Source organism: Sceloporus occidentalis, unplaced genomic scaffold, assembly GCF_023333645.1.
Source record: "Sceloporus occidentalis isolate IW3139 unplaced genomic scaffold, rSceOcc1.0.p SCAF_3, whole genome shotgun sequence".
Classification (NCBI taxonomy): Eukaryota; Metazoa; Chordata; class Lepidosauria; order Squamata; family Phrynosomatidae; genus Sceloporus; species Sceloporus occidentalis.
In genome coordinates, this window is record NW_028316983.1 from 43,562,204 (window position 1) to 43,586,370 (window position 24,167).

Here is a 24,167-nt window from a genome sequence, read left to right on the forward strand (position 1 = left end):
TAAACCTTAAGGTGAAGAATGATGCAGCTGCCATTTTAGGCTAGGAACAGACCTGGCTAAACTCTCCAAATCTGCTCTAGCCAGGTATGTCAAGCAGCCTGAGCTGCATCATTTCCCCCTCTCAGGTCAAGACTTAGGGAGAAATGCAGTGTCAGCATCAGGGCAAGAACCATTACCTAGACTGCCCCCCTCTGGCAACCCCTGCTACTGGGTTTCAGAGTAAGTAGCTATCAAATTATCTTCCAATTGTATACAAATCTGTATTCCCAGGTCTTAAAATGCTGCCACAAATCTGTTTGAGATCTAATAATTCCAGCCACACTAGTAATTTATGACATGCAGTGAGGACGGCAGTATTTGCATCACAAGGCTAAACAACCACCACAGGAAGGTAATAGTGTGCTGCTCTTAGGAAAGCTAATTGTGCTTTTAAATATACTGTAACAGGGATTTAGCATCTTCCCATCTTTTCTTGGAACAAATAATAATATGCTTGTGCCTGTTTAGAAATAAACTGCAAAAGAGAGAGGACATCAGATAAGAGCGCTTACTGTATATATTCTATATGCTTGTGATTCTATGCGTAGCACCTATGTAGGCCTTGAAGAGCAATAAAAGATGTTCTTGACTATCTCATGTTTGACTTTTTAAAATGGGATGAATGTAGTACCGCAAGAATAAAACCAATCTTCCCATAGAGACAACTATTCACCAGAGATACTTTTATTAAAAAATTCATAAGAAACCAATCACAAGACACTGGTGTGATAGGACAGAATTTATAAACTCAGTGTTGCTTGAAAGTGCATCATAATCCCATGCTGCCACAGCCCCAAAGTAAGGAGTCAGCAGCACCCAAGATAATAAATACATTCACCCCTTGGTTCCTGATTGGGCAACACAGAAGAGGCTCAGTAGATTAAGGAAGAGAGCTCTAGGGTCATGCTGAAAATTTAGGGCACATAATTGAGGGATGGAGCTGCATTATCCACAGGCTCAGGTGTCTATTCCAGCAATGTGACTATTTTCACACACCTAATACAATGCATACACACCAGAGGGGTATTAAATAGGAAGAAAAGGGATCCTAAAGGACACTACATCAAGATACCTTGAGCAAAAATTTAAGAGTTCCAATCCATGTCACGGACAACTATTCAGAATCTTTGCTTGTAACAGCATCTGGAAAGACAGCAGGAAAACAATGTGTTGGCAACATCTGTATGCTCTTAAAGGTACACAGCTTCATATGCTCCTACTTTGGCCGTTGCTGTTTACACAGGAGCACAGAAAACAGTCTTTTAAAAAGCAGAGATGAAGCAAGAGAGAACCTGTGGTGATGGTGTTCATGCTGGACAGCCTTTCACGGGCTATCAGACTTCAGTCTTACTTGCAGTGCAGACTTTGAGGTGAACAGTGTGGATTAAGACATAATCTGGGATTTGTGGGAACAGACTGTTGCAAGTGAACATCCAAACATTGAAAAGTAGCCTGGCAGATGCAACATTTGCAGATGTATGCCTGCTCCCCTCTATTCTGCCCAGGCCCCCAAGATTTAATACAGGTTCTGAGCTGCTAATAGAATGTCTACATGAGGAGCAGATGAAACCAGGTTTTCCTTCACAAGCAGTGAATCACCCTCCCTTTCCTTTGTACCCAGCCTGTGGTAGAAAACCAAATCCCCCAAAATATTATTTTCCTGCAGCCATTCTTCTAACAGGTAGACTGAGTATTGCTACTGGCAAGACATTCCGTTCCCCCTCTTCAGTTATTAAGTTGGAAGGTCAAAATCCTTAAAATAAAGACTGCATTTGCAAGTTGCATGTACTAGCCTGTGGCTGGCTCTTCTTCCCAATACCCTGTGCAAGTCTGTGCCAAACCTGAAAAAGACACAGTGTTCACCATCAGTATGCCTGCACTGCAACACATTGTATACATGGAAAAATTCAGGCACTATCTTGGAACTGCACATCTCCTTTTGTGGACTGATGATTTGGGAAAAACCAAGACGAGTTGCTTAATTTTAGGCACTCAACAAGTCAAAAGGCATAAATGTCCTTTTTGCTCTGCAATCTCATGCTCACCAAGGCAGCATACATGAGGATGTAATTTCTCAATGTTCAGCTCAAAGTACCATATGTAGTTTATTTTGTTTGTCTGTTTCTGAACTGGAATCAGTAGCTTTGAAGATGAGCAGCAGGGCATACAGCATAGGCCAAATGCAATAGTCATGGCATCAACAACTAGATCAAAAACTCCAAGTCAGCTGGTGCTTTCTGTCATAGCTTCTCTATTCCATTGAAGTACTCTCACAAGGCTTTCCGCTAGAGTCATTTCTCCCGCAATACACACACGCCAGCATCACAACGTTGGGTCCCCAGTGATGTTACCACTTCCCAGCTGTCAATAATAGGATCATAGCACTCAATACTGCTCAGAAGTGAGTTTCCATCATACCTATATGCAACGGAGGATTAGAAATGAAAACATCATGAATTCGTGGAAGTAGAAGACATGAATTTATATCAGTGAAGACATGTAAATACTTTCAGATGGATAGGAAAACCACCTGTTTAAATCAGATGAAGACTGTTGCTGGTGCATGCCATCAAGTTGTTTCCAACTTCTGGCAATCTTAAGGTAACTGGATCATGGGGTTATAATGGCAAGATTTGTTCAGGAGGGTTTGTCCATACTCTCTCAACCTTAGAAGAGTGTGCCTTGCCCAAGGCCACCCAGCAGTTTCTTCCAACTCTATGATTCTATGAGCAGGGACTTCAATATTGTACTCCAGAGCTGTAGTCCAGCTTTCAAACCACTGCACAACATAGGTGTACACTGCCTTTATTTTCAAGAAATCGCTACAAGGAAAAAATTCCTATGTTCATTTTTGTTTTTTTCTAACATGATGAATGTTTACATTATATTTCTGCAAATGGTCCACATTTCTTTGTGCTTTGTAATGTAGGAATGGTTACATCAGAGTACAGTTTCATCTTATTATGAATTTGAAAACTGATTTGGTATGGCATATATGTAAAGACAATGAGATAGCCATCTATCCATTAAAATATCTATTTCTGACTTGCACTGTGCACCTCTGCATACAAAAATGCAAGCATATGAATAAATACAAGAATACTCCCTGAGAGAAGAGCTAGATGTATTGGATAGGAACTAATAAAAATGTGTAACTGAAAGGGTTCCTCCCAGTCCTTTCCCCCTCCATGGGGTGGAAACTACTGCCTCATGATCTGAAGAAGTAGAAGTGGAAAAACATGCAAGCAGTCTGACTGCAATAATACAGATGTGCATGGAGTGTATGGCAGGAGCCAGTCAATCATTCCCTGATGCACAGGCCAACAAGATAAGGCTTAAGCAATATCAGAACAGAGATGTGTTGACAGACAGATAAGACAACAATTGACCAGGCATGCAACACTGCTTCTAACATGGACCTGAGCACAAACAACAAAGGAGGAGCTTGGGAGTGAACTAACAAAGTGTTAAGATAAAAAACATGCTGGTATACTCCATAAAATGAAGTTGGTTTGCCCTGGGAATTAAGGTCTTTTCCAGACAAGGAAGCCTGGCCTGCTTACCCTGCTATGGCATAAAGCCTTCCCCTGAGCACTGTTGCACCCACATAACAACGGGGGGTCGTCATGCTGGTCACTGTTGTCCAGGAGTCTGTGCGAATATTATATGCTTCTACAGAGGACAAATGTGCTGTTCCATCAAACCCTCCAACCACATAAATATGATCATTCAGCAAGGCTACTCCAGCTCCTACAAACAGAAACCATGAAGAGTAAATGAGATTCTTACCATTAAGACAACTGAAAACAACTGACAGTCAATGCCTTTGGCTTTCTGTAAGGACACAGTAGGCTATGTGCATCTATCATAATACCACACCCTCTTTAATGTTCAGATGTTATCACTGCTAAGGGGACAGAGGAAAAATAGCCCAAATTATTCCCTGGACTATAAAATATGAACAGAACGCTTTAGTTAGAATCCCATTGGGGCATTATATTAGTGTAAAAATCATTGTACAACTGGCTGCACTTGTCAGAGGTTATGTGAATAAAATCCCTAGTGCAGCCAGTCATTTCATAAGCACACAAATAGCCTTCTTTCTCCATTTGACCTGATTGATAGGGAGCTAATCAACCATTGCACAATGGATGAAGTCAAGGCATTGGTGCTTGTTGTGTAACCAGCTGTACAGTTGTGGGAACCAGCACAATTACAGTGACTTGTATAATGTTAAGCTGAAAGCATTTAGGATCTAATATTGCTTAGCTGGGTTCAAGGAAATTATACATTTAAATTGCCCCATTAAGGGAATAAGAGAGAGGGAATGGGAGAGAATAGACAGCTCATTAGTAACATTATTCAGACATGATGGAAGTAGAAGAGATGTCAGAAACAGAATGATGGTCACTGGGAGGAGTGGCAAATTTGGAATCCATTATCTGAAAAAAATCACGGCTATTAAGGAGTAGGAATTCAGGCAGTAACAAGAAAAACATCTTTCAATACACAGGTGATTTGTATTAAACTACCATTCATGTTACTTGAAGATGGCTAACAGAGTAACTGCAACTGCACAACAAGGTTCCTGAATGAAGAGTTTCCAGCAATAGGGTTTATACACTTTATATCATAGCTCTGGCATGCATCAGATATCTCACCTGAACGTTTGGTGGCCATTGGAGTAACATTTGTCCAGTGTCCTGTGTGAGGATCATATCGTTCCACAGAATTCAAAATGTTCAGACCATCATAGCCACCTGAAAACACATTGAGGAAACAAATACACTCATTTATTGATTTCATTTACAGACCAAAGGACTGGCAATACCCATAAAAACAGAAGGATCTCTGACTCTAAATATCTTAGACTATGCACAAGGCTGAGAGAAAAGAGTCACATATGAGATAGGATGAAGACAGAGACATACTGTACTTTTACAATCTGACGGACAAGTAACTTTAAAAGTAATAGGAAATGGGCTGGTCTTTTTCCACCTTCCTTCAGATGAATTGGCTTCTGGCATCTCTATTAAAAATGCACTGGGGATACTGCAGACAATCTTCGCAGGAAGAAGGTATTAAGTGTGAGCTTTCTCTTTATGCTTTACTAAGTAAAACTTTCAGGTTCTTAAAACAACAGTGAACAAAGTTATCTTAGCAGGCAGCACACCAATGTTTTTCTCTTTTTGTGTTATTGTTCAAGATACTGACAAAATATTTTAGCTCAGTTGCTAAGACGAGTTCCAAGAAACATCAGTTTAACTTCATAAAATATATTTCAACTAGATACTCATGAAACAATCTCATTTCTAGTTTCAGCTTCAATGTTTTCTGTGCCGCTGTGCTGATAACCTTTTAAGGATCCAAAAGGGATTGGTTTAGGATAGCAGTATTCCAACTGTAACTGAGCTACCTCTTAAATTAAGAAAGACTAGATGTAGTGTAATCATTTCTCAATTCCATCCTGCAAAACATCCCATTTTTTAATTTCATTCCACGTTTATACTCACAGGATTGGATCCAGACTGAGGTATATGCACCTGGGCTGTTGGGAGTAAACTTCCTTGCCCTTTTAGCCCCCTGAAAATGCTAAACAGAAGGTTCAGAGGCTCAACTAAGTAGAATGAGCTGTAGTGCAGTGTGGAGAGATCCTTAAAAACAACAGAGGCATCTGCAGTGATCAGAGCCCTTTTATCCATGGAAAGAACATCCTGGATTCAGTTCCAAAATTCAGTACCATTGTCAGCCTCTAGAATTCTGCATCTAGAGGCATTTCAGGAAATAACATTTTTAAAGTTGATGAATACTGCATCATAGAGGAAAACCTGCAAATAGTGGGAGATCTGCAAGAACATCTTGTAGTTGTAACCCTTTTTCTCAGCAGAACATGATTGACCACATTACCACACTGCACTCTTATAGTGCTGCTATTCCATTTTAACTGCTTTGGCTGCCTCCTGATGTATTCTGAGGTTTGTAGTTTAGTGAGGCCTAAGAGCTCTCTGGCTGAGAATTCTAAATTCCCACCCTTAAACTGCAAATCCAATGCAACAAGAAGCAGTTAATGTAGAATAGCTGAGCTATAAGAGTGCAGTGCGGTAATCTAGTGAGACATTAATACACACAAAGCAGAAGAGATCTTAGGCAGAGATAGGGAACCTCAGATCCTGCTGCCAAATTCAGCACTCTGGGGTCCCTTAAATGGTGATTTTCATTTGGCTGTTTCCCTGATTCTGTACATTCTTCCTCCATTCTAATAGATTCCAAGGCTTTGTTGCTAATAGCAAGGCCTTTAAAATGTGCTGATATTTTGGCCTCCCCACACAACCAGACTGCAGTCCCTAAACACTTATCTAAAACATGGGCAGAAAGTGGTTCCCATCCTTGCTCTAAGGTTACTTACCAAGACAGTAAATAACATTATTAGCAACCACCAGTCCTGCTCCTTCTCGAGCTGTCTGCATATCTCCCAACATACTCCACTGATCAATGTTGGGATCATATCTTTCCATACTGGTGTGGCGCCGGCTTCCATCAAAACCTCCAGAAACATAGATCATGTCTGTAACATAGTATCAGATTATAAATGAGTCACACATTTCAGTTAACAAGCCTTTGCCAACTTCTTATGATGATATAAGGCAAAATCTAAGCTATTATGTTTAAGTACGACATCTTATGACACCTGCATACTTTTTAAAATGAATAAGCTGAAGCTGGGACTATTCTTAGAAGTCCATAAAAGAAGAAAGGTTCACACCAATGAATATGACATTAGTTTGAAGTAAAATATTTCTTTCAACTGAATCCCTTATAGAATTGCTCAAAATGAAATTTATTACAAATTGCTTATTACAGATGGAACCGAATGACAAAAAACCCAGCCTATGATATGTAAGAAAAAGATGAACAAATATAATCTAAAATGTATGGGAATCTGAGCTGTTTTTACAGGCATGCCCCATATCCCTTGCTCTTCCAAATCTTCAGGAAAACGAGGCAGCCTGCTGAGTCCAAACATAGACCACTCAACAGATTGAAATTTTGTGGTGTATTAACCATCTAGAACAAATCAAAGTATTTAAAAATTTAAACTTCTTTTCTAAGTATATATAAATTTATCTTGGGTTAGTGAAAGAAAGAAATCCTTTCAACATTTACAAAGTTGTTTAAATCAATAATGATCAGTAATGGGATGGTGACAATCTGTCAACCAGTACATACCTCCCAAAGTAGTGGCTCCTGCTAGGCCCCGTCGAACATTCATAGGAGCCACAGAGTACCAGATACTGTCTTCATCAGATGTATAATCCAAGCATTCTACAGAGCTAAGACGGGAACGGCCATCATAACCGCCAATTACATATATTCGATCATGCAATGAAACTGTGGCAACATAACGTCTTTTGCGGCTGATGCTCTATGTTTATTAAAAGAAAAACAATGGAACCAATAAATGTTGATATCTCTAAGCGGCACTGGTACCGTACTTGCATTTCCAAGTGCTGCCACAGAAAGGCTATATACATAAACTTTTGCTCATCATAATGGACTAATGCGATAGGGTTTCTCCTTTCCATATATTCGCTTCATCATCCTCTAAGAACGTTCTAAATAGAGTGCAGGGAATAGCAAAGGTTTTGAAAGACAGGAAACAGCTTACCAGGGATTTAAGAAAGAACAGTTTGATATTTAGACTGCTTTAGGAGTATAAACAGGTTGAAATTTCATCTGGAACATCCTTGATTTTTCATCTGAACTTCTACAGATGTCTTTCCTACAGCTATTTATTTATACTGGCATAGGCAAAGTGTGGTCCTCCAGATGTGGCACTGCAAATCATAGCAACCCTAGGCAGCACAGGCCATGGTAAGCCCAACAACATATTGAGGGCTCTACCTTTCCCACCCCTCATTTATACAGATAGAATGCTTTCAAGGTTTTTCACATGCACTCTCTCAATATTTTACTCACCCTGAATTGATTAAATTCAAATAACGTGTTAAATGAATTTTGAACTGGGTATTTCAATTTGAAATTTGAACTGGGTGGCAAAGTGTGGTGCAAGGGCTACATGATACCCTTCCAGGAACTCTGCTGTGCCTTCAAATTTTATTTTATTGAAAATAGTCCCTCGTACTCTCTAGGGATCATGGGGGGCAATTCTGCCAGCCCTCATCCCATCGCCAATCTATTTTAGGGAGAACCTTAAAAGCAGAAATGATTTCTGGTTATTTCTCCTTTTTTGGGAAAAAGTTCCTTTGAGGCCTAAAGAGCCCCTGAAAAGCCGGCAAAAATTTCCCAACAACTCAAAGGTATCACTTTCAGGATAGGGTGTGTAAGCATATTTGTGGCCTCGCAGGTCTCGTGTGTGTGTGTGTTTGGCCCACATACCTGGGAAGTAGCTTACCCTTTCCCTAAACTATACACATATAATGCTGCTACCCATACACAAGAAAGGTCACTATCCCATTCCCTCTGATGATTAGAGAGAGACATGTTTCATTATGCATAGATAATACACTTTTTTCTGTCTAGAGGGGATTTAAAGGCAAATATCCTTGTTTTTCTTTTTCTAGTGAGAGAAAACATAATTGTGAAGCACTTGTCTGGCAGAGTTTTCACCCACAGGGCTCTAAATATGTTTCCTATTGTCAGAGAAAACAGCCACAGCAATCTTAGAAAAGAGAAACAATGGGTAAAGACAAGAGTAAAGCACTCTGGCCTTACTCCTTCTCTGTTCTCAGTTTTCCCCTCTCAAAGTAGCATTGTTACATGCGTTAGGGAGTAGACTCTTACTAACCCTAACCAGACTGGCCAAATGTACTTTAACAATACATGTGAATGACATATTATTAAAAAGTTTGTGACAAAGCATACAATTACATACTGGTAAGAAACTCCACTCTTGTGTCTTTGGGTCATATTTCTCCACCACATCAATAGGTGACTGCTGACTTCCAAAACCTCCAATTACTAAGAGTACCTCATTGGCACCTGAATGAAAATAGATCACTGGAAGGTTAATACTCCAGTAGGTCACCAAGAAGAAATCCTTTGTTGTTTGTGTATCTATACACTGTTTTGAGAAAGACTCTGGAGCATAAATACAGACCACACCTTTAATTTTTCTTTAATTCACTTACTTTCCTTAACCATAACCAGCTGATTTACAATGATATTCTAGCCTTAAAGCAATAGCAACAGCACTGTCCAACCCCTTAAAACCCCCCAGCAAGACAGACTCAAGCCTCATCAAGCAATATATTTCAATGTTCTTGCCCCATCTCTCAAAAATCTGCTTAAATCTGTCTTGTTTCTATTTGGGGCACATTTCAGCAAATATTAAGTTTAGGCTTGATAGACCCATTTATTTTCAATAGGTGGGATCTTGGCTGTTGTTGTTATACTCTAATTCTTGTCATCTGACTACTGCTAGGGCTGGTGGGAACTGGAATCTAACATAATATGGAAAGCTGCAGGTTCTCCACCCCCAACGTAAGCAAGCAGAATCAACCAATGGAGCATGCTTCTGCATTTTGTTCTTTTCTTCTATGGCTTCAGAAACTAATGAACCCTATATTCAAGAAAAATCAGTGTGGCAATCTAGTTGTATTTTAATGCAAAAATGAAAGCCACATTTTTAACAAGCCAAACATCCTTGCCTTTTTCTTTTCAGCACCATCATTATGACTCATATTTATCTTGAGTTATATACTCTTTGTACCTCTTTCAACAACCCTATTGTCTATGTTGCAGCTGTACGCTTGGGTTTTGTTTGCTTGCTGCCTTATTCTACTCTTGTCTTTGGTGAGTTAATTCTATTGTTTCCAGTTAATTATTTCAAACAGAAAGCTAGTTTTCAAGCTACACAGAATGGTTCATGAAGTAATGGCAACTTTCACTTACTTCCAGAACATTCTGAGACTAATAACAAATTTAAAATTTATTAAGAAGTTGCAGGTTTACTGCATCTAAATATTAGAAAAATGAATGAAATCAGGCAAACGGTCCAGCTCCTGAAATCAATCCCAAATTGATGTCCTTTCACAACTCTTCAGTCTTCCCCCAGTATCTCTTTGCCCAATGCTTCAGTTGGGAGATTTAGTACTAAAACAGCAAGCCAGTGTCTTCTTACAAGCTCGTTTATCACATGTTCAGCTTTACTTTTGCCTGGGAGCACATGCTAAAAATGACATTTATCATCCATATAGGCTTGTCAACAGTAATTTACCTGACTGCCTTCCGTGATTAAGAATAGCTTCTAGGCAAGCAGGCAGGGAAATATAAGATCATTCTCTTCTAGGTCACATATTCTATATTGGCATATATGGATACACACTAGCAAAAATAACTGCAAGATAGAATTTTTTACACACCTATTTGTGAGGCAGTTAAGATTACTGCCTCAACATCTAATCATTACACACCCAGAGTGATGGCAGATGCCTGAGAGGTTTACTGTACCACTAGATACCCCATAATATGTAGTATCTCTCGCTCTTTGCTCCATACTTCACTAAGAATGGGCAGCTCGCTATCATGCCCTTAAAGGCATATTACCCAGACCATTAGAGCCTGACATCATGCTAGCAGTTCCGACTTTTTCTATCATCTGCCAGATTGGAAATCCTGGAATGTGCATCCAGTAAAACTATGTCCTACAGAAACACATTTATCCTTTAATCGAACAAAGCCGAAAATATGTTGCAATACTGAAACAAGGACAAAACAAATTATAATGTTAAACATTTCTAGCTGGCCAGATAATAGAAGATAATAAATAAAAGAATGGAAAATCACAATTGTAACACAATTTCTGAAACATTTTTGTATGCATTCCTTAAAGTGTGCTTACCTAAACGAGCTCTGGTTCTAGGTCCCTGCATCTGGCTTCGAAGCTCAGGCCTTAAATGAAACTTCTTAGCTTCATCTACAAGGTCTCTGCACTGCAAACTACATCGAATAAAAGGCTATGGAAGACAAAAAGGGAGATTATTCAACTTTTACACCTTACAAAATTTTTCAGTTCCACAGAATGATATAACATAGGTTTAAGGAATCTTTGGTGCTCCAGATATTTTAGCATACAACTGAACCATCTACAGGACTAAAGATTTCCTACCCGAAAAAAGGGCTTGGTATAGTAATATGGTGCAAAGAGTTATACAAATAAGTTTTCTTCATTAACCAAATAGTTTTTTTAGGGGGTACCATTAAGAGAGAGACTGACATATGCAAAATATGGTGTTTTATATTGGTTATAGAGTAAATGTAACCCAACAGTCAGGCTACCTTCAAGTTTAAAAAGTTACTATTACAGACTTTTACTTAGATTTTCCAACACCAATTGTAAGGTAATTTAATTACACAATAAGAATGATGCATTGGTTTTAAATGATTAACACGATTAAAGATTTATATTGTCCTGTGCTGTGTATATAGATTGGGGCAGGCAATTGTGGAAGACTAGGAGACTGCATTAACCCTTGGGAAACTATAGGTGTGCTGCACCCCTCCCCCAAATTTTAAGCCTCCTGATGTCCCCTAATCCAAAGTAGAGGAAATGAGGGTCATTTTGCCATGTTTCAGTCCCTATAAGGCCATTTAAGGCCCAGAAAAAGCCTTTTTCAAAGCAGGAAGTGACAAGAAGCCACTTTCAGTTTACTTCCAGTTTTTGAAAAGACCTTTCCTGGGCTTAAAATGGTCCAGCCCCTCCCCCAATAAAATGGCAAAAATGCCACCCACACCCCTGGGGGCCCCTGAGGACCACAAAAACAGCCTAACTTTGCCCACCCCATTATATATCATACAGAAGAAAAGCTTTATGCTGGTAGGACATACAACATAAACCTTGATTCAAATACATTTCTCAGGATTTAAAAATTAACTTTGTTTCCATTGTTGCTGTTATGTGCTTTCAAGCTGAGTCCAACTTATGGCAACCCTATCATAGGATTTTTAATTATTCTGAATGTAGAAATGAGGCTAATAGTACTAGTACTATTGCTTTATGTCTACTGTTAAGAGGGTGAGTGGCATACATGAAATATGGTGTTCCATGTTGGTTATGGCAGTTAGAAGAAAGTACAGGGAATCTAGCTCAACTATTGGATTCCTCAACACTCCAGGGACTTTTCACACTACACAATTATATCACTATGATTCCACTTAGGCTGCTATGGGTATGTTGAAGGTTTTGTAGTTTGATGAGGCACTAAAGCTCTTTGGCTGAGAATTCTAAATGCCCCTCACCAAACTACAAAATTCAGAATTCCATAGGATGGAACTATGGTAGCTAAAGTGTAAACATAATGTTATAATCATATAGTGCAAAAGGAACCCATAAGTGTTGGACATCCCACACACACCTTCAGGAAAGGGAGAAGAAAAGGATGACAAAGTTCTGTTCTCTGAGTTTCCTTTTGCTCACATTTCACAGAATCCAGATCTATACGTTTTATTATCTTATCCTTGCAGGACTCAGATAGAAATATGGCACAGTTCTGAAGTTGTCTCTGAACTATTGCATGAGTTAGGTTGACTCTTAGCAGCTATCAAACTGTTGAACTGCCACTTCTTTCTGACTTCTCTGATTGTGACTCACAGGCTCTACTGCTGCTTCCAACATTAACATGTGCCTTACTGAACAAAAGCAAATAAAAGTTAAGGGAATTCACTTTACTGCTGAGATACAGATCAATTGACTGGCTTTAGACTTCTTTTAAAAAATTCTTATATGTTGAATTAGATAGGATTATGATTATTCTGAATGGATGTTTGTTCACACATTAATCTATATTCACTGTAGACACATTCAGAGAAATATGAGCTTTTAGCTCAGGGTGAAACAAATAATAATAATAATAATAATAATAATAATAATAATAATAATATAGTTTATTTATACCTCCCACCTCTCCCACGGATCGAGGCAGAATTACAACCTTAAAAGAAAATGAAATAAGCCCTGGTGTTTCAACAATTTTTTAGAGTACAATGCTCATCTGCCCCAGCCAGCATGGCAAAGGATCAGAGATTAAGGCAGTTTAAAGCATCTGGAGCAAACTACATTGTCTACCTCTGATTGCACAATTGCATAATAAAATAGCTGACCCTACCTCAGCATCTATGACATCAGTGATGTAGCGTGGGGTGAGAAGTGGCATGCGCACATATTGTAGCAGCTCTGGCAGGGATGCTTCCCTTTCTTTCTTTGAGTGCTTCACCCAATTAATAACTGCCTCAAAGACAGGTTCTTCAGAATCAACCTGTAAGAAAAGACATGGCACTAATCAGTCTTTCACAGAAGAGTCTGGATGACAAGGAAAGCCCATTTCAGAAGCCAAGCATAGATAGTGCTTCTGGTGTAGGAAAACTGGGAAAACAGAATTGTTTTTGAATGGGTACAAGATCTTTATAAGCAAAGTGTAACTTTGGCCCGGTTCAGATGGACAGGATAGGACGCCCTCGTCATGTGCAAGGGACAGTGCTTCTAGACGTCCCTCGCACATGACAAGGGCGTCAACATGGTGGCACCCTGTACAGACGGGCACCACCATTGTTATGTGCCGGACGCATAGCAGTCGCCTGTCGCGGCACCATTATGACGTCACAAGAAGAACCCGCTTTTTGCCGGTTCTTTTTGGTCCACGAGGAAGTCCCACGGTCTGGAGGCTGCGACTTCCCCACGGACCAAAACTAGGTGCCGGGAGACCGTCCTTTCTGGATGTTCTGCCTCGTGCCTTTGTTGCATAACTGCCAAAGATGTGATATGCATGAAGACAAGATATACAGTTTATACCATTCCCCCCACCCAACAGAGAGACAAATAGGGATTTTTGAATGAAAGCAAAAAGCAACGCCTACAGTGTTAATCCAAGCAACAATACATTTTCAAGATATGGAATAGCATGCCTGTAATATAAAAGCATCTCTCTTGTTTTGCTTGAAAAGAAAAATCAGGAGTACAAACCATAAGTGGTTTTATGTTTGAAGCTTTAGCAAGGACAATTTATATTCAGCTTCAGTGTATATAAAATGCTAAGTTCTGAAAGTATATAATTTCTTAGCTGCAAATGATTTCTTGAACAATTTCCCACAATTTACACAAATTTTAAACCACTTGTTTCCTCCCCTGAAAATATTTTGTGGGAAAGTATCAATTTGTAACTCTCAGAGCAATGGCTAATTGTATTCAAGAAAAAACAAAACCTTGTTTCATTGTTTCATGCAGGCAGTTGATCTACATTTACCAGGAGGACTATTACATCCCAGACCTCAAACAGCTGAGGAGGAGCCCTCAAAAAAGTACTGTGATGAATTTACTAAATACTTTGTGAGGAAAACTGCTTGAATTTGTTCTGACTTGGGACTCTATAGTGAAGGTAGTGTCTGCAGAAATAACTGAGGCACATACAATGCCTAGCTCTGGTGGATAAGTTTCAGTTAGTTCAACATGATGATAGGGACATGTTGCTTGGAGAGGTGAGGCCAACCACAGCCTGGCTAACTAAAGCTGCCAGAGGAGGACTGGCCAACTGGGTAGTGCTTTTCTGAAAGAGGGCTATGTTCCAACCTCTCTAAAAGAAGTAATAATAAGACTTTTGTTGAAAAAAACTTCACTGGACCCCTTCTCCCTCAGTAACTATTTGCAAATCTCTAATCTCTCCTTTTTAAGTAAGGTCCTAGGATGAGCAGTAGCAACTCCAGACTTTCTCGACAAACAGATTGCCTGGGCCCATTCCAATCTGGGTTCAGGCCTGGTTATGGCAGAGAAACAGCCTTGGCTGCCTTGGGGGATCATCTACACTGGGACAGGAAGTTGGTCCATTGACCACAGGTTATTTGGCTGATATGGAACTTGGGGGTATTGCTTTGCAGTGGTTCTGTCTTTCTTGGCAGAACCACTGCAAGAAACCACTTGGTAGTGCTGGGAAACAGCTGTTTAACATTTTGGCCATTACCCTGTGGTTCCACAGGGGTCAATACTGTCTCCTATGATTTTCAACACCTACATGAAGCTGTTAGGAGAGGCCATCCAGAGCTTTGGAGCTAGGTGTCATCAGTATGCTGATAATACCCAGCTTTGATGCCAAGGACTCTATGGTACCACTGAATCATTGTCTGGATGTAATAAAAACTGAATGCAGGTGAACAGCCTCAGGCTTAATTCAGACAAGATAGAAGTGCTCCTGCTCAGTAGGAAAGCCAACCTGGGACTGGAATCACATCCTCTTCTGGATTAGGTTGCTCTCCTTCTGAGAGATCAGTTTTGTAGCTTGGAAGTGCTAATGGACTCAGTGTTGCTCCTGGAAAACCAGGTTGCTGAAGTGTCCAGGAGCACCTTTGCTAGTTTTGGCTGGTGTGCCAGCTGTACCCTTTCTTGGGGAAGACAGATCTGGCCACAGTGGTTCATACCTTAGTTTTCCTCTCGATTAGACTACTGTAATGCTTTTTACATGGGTCTCCCCTTGAAAAGTGTTTAGAAGCTGCACTAGTGCAAAATGCAGCAGCCCGACTTGTGTCAAGAGGTGCATTTTAGGGGCCATATAACACTGGTCTTGCAAGAACTGCACTGGCTTCCAATTTGTTTCTAAGTTCAATTAAAGGTACTAGTCTTGAACTACAAAGCCCTAAATGACTTCAGACTGAGATATCTGAAAGACCACCTCCTCCCATCTGAGCCCGACAGAAATCTGAGATCTTCAGAGGAGGCCCTATTGCACGCCCCACCACCTCACGAAGTTAGGTTGGTGGGTACAAGTGAACTCTACCCATGGAAATTAGGCTAGTCCTGCCTCTTTTAAGCTTTTGGCATGCAGCCAAAGCAGTGCTGTTCTGCATAGCAATCAATGTTTGAAAATCCTGTTTTAATTTCAAAACTGGATTCTAGGATTGTTTTTTTTTTTACTGTTTAATTTTATAGTTGGGAGGGAGGGTTGGGTCGGGGTTTTGTGGGGCTTGTTGTTTTTATTGTTGTATATTGTATTTTCTCTGTTGTTACCCGTCTCGATCCTCAGTCGGAAGAGGCGGGATATAAATAAATATTTTATTATTTATTATCATTATTAGACTGCTTTTAGAGTTTTAAAGACTATTTTAATGTGTTTTTAAAATGATTTTATCTTTGTACTATTTTAATTTCAATCCCAAGGTTCACAAATTGAACATGAGTCAACAGTGTGATGCGGCAGCTAAAAAGGCCAATGCAATTTTAGGCTGCATCAATAAAAGTATAGTGTCTAGATCAAGAGAAGTAATAGTGCCACTGTATTCTGCTTTGGTCAGGCCCCACCTAGAATATTGTGTCCAGTTCTGGGCGCCACAATTCAGAAAGGACATTGAGAAACTGGAGCGTGTCCAAAGGAGGGCGACAAAAATGGTGAAGGGTCTGGAAACCATGTCCTATGAGGAATGACTTAGGGAGCTGGGGATGTTTAGCCTGGAGAAAAGAAGGTTAAGAGGTGATATGATAGCGCTATTTAAATATTTGAAGGGATGTCATATTGAGGAGGGAACAAGCTTGTTTTCTTCTGCTCCAGAGAACAGAACCCGGAACAATGGATGCAAGCTACAGGAAAAGAGATTCCACCTCAACATTAGGATGAACTTCCTGACAGTAAGGGCTGTTCGACAGTGGAATGCACTTCCTCGGAAGGTGATAGAGTCTCCTTCCTTGGAGGTCTTTAAACAGAGGCTGGATGGCCATCTGTCAGGGATGCTTTGATTTGGATTTCCTGCATGGCAGGGGGTTGGACTGGATGGCCCTAGTGGTCTCTTCCAACTCTATGATTCTATGATTCAACGCCTCAATAGCCCTTATGGGCTGGGAGATGATAAAATACTTTAAATAATAAAATAATAATAAAATAACCTTTAATCAATCAGGAAGGCTAAGAAACACTTCCTGATATTCTAGACTCCCCTTGTTAAATCATCCCATATCTCTCTCCTATTAAAAAAAAAACCCACAACAACCCTAGCCTTACAGTTATGGCTCATTCTTGCTCAATGCATTTCCAGACACCTGTTTATTTTGGCTGTCTACTATTTTAGACATCACAGTATACCTGGAAATTTCGGTAAAGTTCATCCATGAACTATTGCTGCATTTCACATACCATTTTGAATTAGACAAAATACTGCATAGGTTTTTCAAAATCTAGTTTTAGATGCTCTTAGCCTACCAGCAAGGATGATAGGATACCTGTTTTCCTTGCTGACTAATAAAATCAGAATCTTTTAAAAAAATGTAACACAATCCTATCCCCCAAATCTGCAGGCTGGAGAGGGTCAGGATAGGGAAGAGATGCACATTGATGGTGTTTCCACTAGCCAGAGGCTGCACAAAAAACTATTATCATGCTGCACCACTTCTATTTGGTAAGTAAGCTTCTCCCCATTAATGTTAATTCACACACAATTTTCTCCTTTGTCAGAGGGCAGATCTAGTGATCTTTGCCCTGCCCTATTAGTTGCAATTTCCAACTCATATTAAAAAATAAAATAAAAATGAGCATATCCTTATGAAGTAACAACTAATTTCCTTCAAAAGCTACTAATAGCAGTATAGTCAGGGACAGACCAAACTAGGGGTCTGTTTAATAATTTTGGCAGATTCTTAAAATACTTTTCCTCATGAACTTGTTGACTTTGTTACAGTGAAACCATATTAAAGTATTACATACCTATCTCTTTACAATTCCTCCAGAATTTGACACTAATAGCCCGGTTTATGTAGTTCAACCTTACAGGAGTTTAATACGCTTTATTCAGAATTTTTAAACACAGGTTCTCTAGCTTTAGCTGGTGTGGACTATACCCAAGGGTCTTTCCAAATAGTTTTTCAAGCTGTTGAATCAATTTGTCCTGCAAAATCTGTTTCTCAAATGTGTTTCAGCCCTTTTAAATTCCCATAAAGTCAATTAATAAGCTGATAGCTGATGCATAATTTCCTTCCACAGTACTACTGAATGGGAGAAACAGAATTTCCCCCTTGATTTATACTGTGACTGCATCTCAAACTCTCATTTCCAGAAGTGAATTCTTTTCTACTTCATAGGAGTCATTTATACTTCTTTTTATATGAACTAAGGTTTATTGCATCTAGCAAGAAAAAAACATAATTTATTGCCCAAGGCCATTGGTTCTGAGACAAAATCCCCCACTGCCTACTTGTTTTTGAACCTGAAGGTAAAGTGTGGGATGGGGATTAACATGGGTTTATATGGTTAGGATATATGTCTGGACCATCAGGCATATGAAGAACTCTGGAACACATCAGCAACTTTAGAGATTGCACATATGAATGAAGCTTGAAAACCATAAAGGCTAGAAATGTACCTTCATTTTGAAATGAAATCTGTAATTCTCAGAATTCTAATAAATATTTCATTCATTAATTCCTACCTTGCATTTATTTCTGATTTGTTATATGCCAGAACTATGTGGCATTTCTGTTACTGTTTTCTTCAGTGACAAACCAACTTTTACCTGTATTTCATCACATTTGATGAGCTTTTCCACTTCTTCTTGATTTAGGAGTATAAACTCTTCATGTTGAACTACATCTGGGAAGTGCTTCTGGCTAAAGACTTCAGCTGCCTGCATTAAGTCAACACAATTGTGTGTTTCAGCAAAATCTCGGATGCCCAGACAGTTAGATGGATCCAGCTGGCTTTCTAGGAACTCACAGCAAGCCTGCTTTACTCCTGTGAAGATAATAATAGTTTGTACAATAGATTGTCAAGCCACCAATATGACCACAATTTCAGAGAACCAGATTCTCTTTCATAGTGAGAAAATTATAGCAGAGTAATACAACTGGCATCTCTTGTACAGGCCAACTTGGTGGATATAAAGCTATCTTTATTGTTTCTTTAGTCTTCCATTTCTTTGGTAGTGCCCTAATGGTCTTTTGTTTGTAACAGGTTCACTAGCAACTTAATAAAGCACATTCTTTTCTTAAGAAACTACTTTATATCAATCACATTCAGACAACAAGCCTGAATTCAAGAGAATTTCATTTTATTAAATATGAGCCCATGTATTGTTGCATGTTGGCTAAGCAGTTCTGCTTGCAGTGGAACAAACTAGGCAAAACAGAGTACTTAGTTCTATGACTTGCTTACTGTGATAAATGAACATGAGAATAAGGTTCAATGACTCCAAGATATGTTCCATCCCAAATTTACATAGTTTTCCCCATTACCTTTTAGTTGAAGCAGACAGGCTGCTGGGAGCAACTCTTGAACATTCTCCACTGTCACATGAACAGTTTCTGTGTACACAAAGTCCAACAATATTTCCATAGTTGAGGCTGTTAGCCCTTGGATATCTACATAGGGTTTATCCTTCTCTGAAAGCTGCAAGTCGAAAATCAGAAAAACAATTTTATTTTCTAGGATATGAAAGTTTCCAAGCATGTTTAGAATCTCATAATAAATAAATATACACACACGGAAAATGAAACATGCCAAATTGTTCATGTCATTATTAGCAGAAACAAATAAAACATATTAAAATTAAAACTGCTTATACTTAAAATTATACCTATATCTTTATGGATAAAGTTACATTTATATCTAATATCTTATTTTCTTAATAGACTTAACTCAAGAAGTTGGAATTTGCAGAAGAACTTGTGAACTGCAAAGAAAAATTAACATTACCTAATGTTTTGTTGCTTTCTAAACACATCTAGTAACTCTATAATGCTATTTTTCTTCAATAATTTAAATATGTTTCTGATGACAGTTCATTCATGATATAATACATAATTTCTTGTATATAAACAATTTTATATTCCTTTTCGCAGTCAAGTCATATCCATATTTACTTAGAAGCAAGTCCCATCACTTTACATTTAAGCAGATTCAGAACTGCAACAACCTACACAATCTTATATGTCTTCACTCAGAATAAGCACCAATGCATTGTGAGAAATGTGCATGCAAAATTGCAGCATTAATGTTATTTCTGCACTGTTAAATATATATTGCAAGCATTTTTTTTTACTTGCAGGAATTAATGTGTGTATTGTACACTTTTCATACCTCACTGGTGAACATAGCACAGAAGTAATCACTGCAAGCAGCTAACACAATACGATGGGCTGGAAAGTCTTTTTGTTCCACACGCAGGGTCACATCACACAATGTGTTACTTTTTCGCAGAGAGTTCATTGCATTGAGAATTGACTTGGCATGAGAATTAGTCATTATATCTTTAGGAGCCATAGTGAGTTACTCCAGCCAACAAGAGAGCTGAGAAGGCAGGTTCAAAGTTTGAGTAACCTGTGAAGAAAAGAACCTGCTTCACTGATGCTATCTCATCAATGTGAGGCCAAATTTAACAAAGTCTAAAGGTGAAGAATGAGGAACTTTGTCTCTCCTCTACTTATCTATGAAGTGGCTAGTAGATCATCCTGCTTTTTTCTGTCAATGGGCTTTGAATATATGCGAATTTCCATTTCTGGGGGGGGGGGGGACGGATCCCTGCGAAAATGGAGGGATGACTATATTTCACTAATATAGAATTTATAAGGGTACCAAAAGACATATAAGCATTGCTAAAATATACTGAAAAAATGTCTGTATTTGCCAAAGTAGTAAAAAAGGTAGGTAACTTCTATTAAGATATGCTTAGATCTCACGGTTTAAAAACTCAGACCGACTTTACTATAAAGTACCATCTAACACTCTAAAGCAGCAGGAGGAAACTTGCTAGGAAACTTGCTACTGGCCAAGAGCCCAAATCCAATTGTTGTTCCCAACTAGAATACACCTACTGCATCATTGAGAACTTGTATGCGTTTTGTTGATTCAGTTTGTTTACTTTAGTTAGAACTAACAACTGGATTAAAGTTCAGATGTTTTGGATTCCAATACCCATCATCCCCAGCTTGTACTACCAAGAAGTGGGGGAATCATTGCCCAAAATACCTGGAGGGCACCCTGCTTCTAACAACTTAAAACGTTTCATGTATGTAATTTTAATAATCATGGCAAAATCCTTATAATGCAAATTGGTATCATCATCCAACACTGCAATGGGAAAGTAAGGCTAACAGATACAGCCGCCAGTGTAGGATAATGTTCAGCTGGCTGTATTGATCCAGATGTTTCTCAGCTTGAAGTGAGTGAAGCTGAAGGCGATACCTCTGCAAGGTAATTCACATAAACAGCTGACACAAGATACATCAGGCACAGATCTATTCAAGTAAGCGTCTTAAGAAAGTGTTCTTTCAGTGGTAATCATTTTTGGCAAACGTAAGGGAAGTATATATGTATATTATATTCATACACACACAGTATATCTACCTCCCTTATGTTTACCAAGAAAGATTACTGTTGAAAGAAGACTTTCTTAGCACACTTAACTTGAATAGGTCTCTCTCTCTCTGTGTAACAAATACTCCAATAAAATACCTTTAATTTCATCCAAAATGTTCAACGCAGCTGATAAAACCAGCCCTGCCGGTCAGCACTCAGGACACAGGGCTGCTGCAGAGTGCAGGAAACCGTTGAAGTTTTCAATAACCATTGCCTAATCTTTTGTTTCTTGCCCAGAATGGCTGAGGTTCCTAGGCTCTAAAGTCTAAGATAACTGGAGGGCTGAAGGCGTCACAGCTATAGCTTAATGTCAAGGTGTCTGCTTGCAGTCCTTATGACTAATGTCTCAGAGATAGATAAGATCTGCAAAAGAGGAATGTGCAAATCAATATCTGCGCTACAAATCTGTCACAGTTCTTATGGCTATGCCCAGCAAGGCAGGAGCCCTGTTCCCCGGGGGCACAGCAAGCTTATGCCAAAGTCTGGAGACTGATGCTGGGGGAGAGATGAATGGGCAGCATGCTCTAATACCCAAACAGCTGTCGTGTGTGTGTGTGTGTGTACTATATCTATACTATACACACACATATATACTATATATATATATATATGCCTCCAAGTTGCCTGCTGACCTAGCAACCCTATGAATTTCATGGGGGTCCACAACACACTGCAGGAATAATCCAGTTTGGGAACGCTTTAACTCGACCCCAGGGGATTCTGGGAAGTGTAGTTCTCTGAGACATTTAGCCTCCTCTGCCAGAGAGAGCTCCGGTGCCACAACAAACTACATATCCCAGGATTCCCTGGCACGGAGCGGATGTCTGCCAGCAGGGAGTGTCTTCAGGGCTCCCCTTACCTCCCGGGGCGGCTCAAAGGCGCTGCTTCCTCCTCAGCCGCGGGAGGCGCCCCATCTCCCCGCAGAGCCTCCTCGTCGTCGCCCTCCCCGCGAAGGGGAGAGAGTCCCGGCGCTTCGGGCCCGCGCGCCCCGTTTTTTTCCTCCTCCTTCGCATCGGGCGCGGGCGGATGACGTCACCGGAGGCGTCGCGCGCGCCTTCGTAGAAAACCCGCGCCTCGGTTTTTTGTTTTTGACCCGCGTCCGTGAAGAAGAGCGCCGCCAATCAGAGCGCCGGCTCAGGGGACGCGTCACGGCGGATGGGTTCCGCTTTAATTGTGGTTGCCTAGCAACGGGGAGTGCGCGGCGGCGCGCTTGTCTCCCTCCGCGCTTCAGTGTTTGATAAGACACAGATCCCTCTCCTCTCAACTGTGGATCTGATCATTAATATAAAGCCCAGAGCCCCAGGAAGAAGAGCTAGATCAGAGTCTCTGTATGCATTGCTGGCACTGCATCGTCTCAGTTACTTCTATGTACTGGCAAGGAATGACATAATAAACAGCTAAACCTACAATCTCTATGTGCTTATATGAATATAATATGCATACATCTCCCTTTAATATAAATACTATACATATAAACAATTTTATATGAGCACCTAGAATTTACCTCAGCATCTCTCTTGATATTGGCACCCACTTTATTACTCTAATTCCTTCATGGTGCATATAAGAAAATGAAGCAATGCAGCATTATATACATACAGGTATATTGACTTAATTCTTCCTGGAGTTTAGTGGTTATATTCATTCTCAGATAAATATGCAGACACCTGCAGCAAAGCCATTACATTCCCCCTTGCTGTCCGTATCTTCAAGGGCTACTCTTTGGGTAAACGTGAAACCAACACATCGCCTCAGAGAGCCTCATTTGAAGGGCTGTATAAAGCCCTGGGGAATTATTCATGGGGTTGCCATAAGTCAGCAAGCGACCGGAAGACATTTACACAGACCTCGCCATCCATTCCTGAGAGACAACGACAGCATCCCCCCCTTTCTACCCCTGCTTTTTGTAACGATTTCTCTGGAGAGAGCTGGGCATTGCAAAAGGCAGCACACTTTCTTACGTACATTTTGACTGGCCTAATAGACATTGATCTTTTTATTAGATGATAACTGTAAATACGATTTTAACGTTGTTGTTGCCAACTGGCCTCAAATAGGCCCTGACTTGGTGACCCTATGGATGAGGCACCTCCAATCCTCCCTGTCCTGCAAATCCAGGCCCAGGACTGCTCTGACTGCGTCCATCCATCTGGGATGTGGCCTGCCTCTTTTACTACTTCCCTCCACCTTTCCTAGCATTGTTGTCTTTTCTAGTGAGTCATGCCTTCTTATGATGAGGCCAAAGTACGGCAGCCTCACTTTGATCATCTCGGCTTCCAAGGAAATGTCTGGCTTTATCTGTTCAAGGATGTATTTGCTTGTCTTTTTTGCCTGTCGACAGTATTGTCAACACTCTTCTCCAGCACCACAATTCAAATGCATTGATTTTCCTCTTATCTGCCTTTTTCTTATCTGTCCAGATCTCACATCTATCTTTACATGGTGATAGGGAATGCAATGGTTTGGATGATTCTAACTTTAGTGCTCAGTTGCATATCTTTGCTCTTTAAGATCTTGTGTAGGTCTTCCATTGCTGCCCTTCCCATTCCTAGTCTTTTTATTTTTATTGCTGCTCAGCTGGGAGGGGGCTGTGCCTGTGAGAGAGGCATTTCATCCCGCCCCCAACAGAGGCTCCCAGCAGACTTCGCTGCTGTTGCTGGTGTGCTGCCACCGTAGTGGTCCCTTTGGACTGTAAGAACTTGCGCAGCTGCGCATTCCAGGGGACACCGCTGGCTTGTTCCATCTCAGCGTCGCAGAAGGGACAGGGGTGGGGTATTGCTAGCTGTGCCA

The 24,167-nt window shown here is 40.1% G+C and overlaps 1 protein-coding gene across 3 annotated transcripts; it reads right to left on the reverse strand.

The window, feature by feature from the left end:
• Nucleotides 1–707: 707 nt before the first annotated feature.
• Nucleotides 708–22,403, reverse strand: KLHL12 (kelch like family member 12). 3 transcript variants are annotated; one of them, XM_089514228.1, is made up of 13 exons: nt 22,237–22,403; nt 21,474–21,740; nt 20,100–20,339; nt 19,256–19,409; nt 18,538–18,755; nt 13,164–13,313; nt 10,901–11,015; nt 8,933–9,039; nt 7,267–7,462; nt 6,446–6,604; nt 4,701–4,799; nt 3,603–3,789; nt 708–2,457 (listed from the first exon to the last, which is right to left on the reverse strand). In XM_089514228.1, exons 3-13 carry the CDS (start codon nt 20,280–20,282, stop codon nt 2,331–2,333), a joined length of 1,695 nt encoding a protein of 564 aa, XP_089370354.1. In that variant the 5' UTR covers nt 20,283–20,339; nt 21,474–21,740; nt 22,237–22,403; the 3' UTR covers nt 708–2,330. The 3 variants fall into 3 exon arrangements, with proteins under 3 accessions (XP_089370354.1, XP_089370353.1, XP_089370355.1); XM_089514227.1 differs by lacking the exon at nt 21,474–21,740; XM_089514229.1 differs by lacking the exons at nt 20,100–20,339; nt 21,474–21,740.
• Between the last annotated feature and the right edge of the window lie 1,764 nt (nt 22,404–24,167).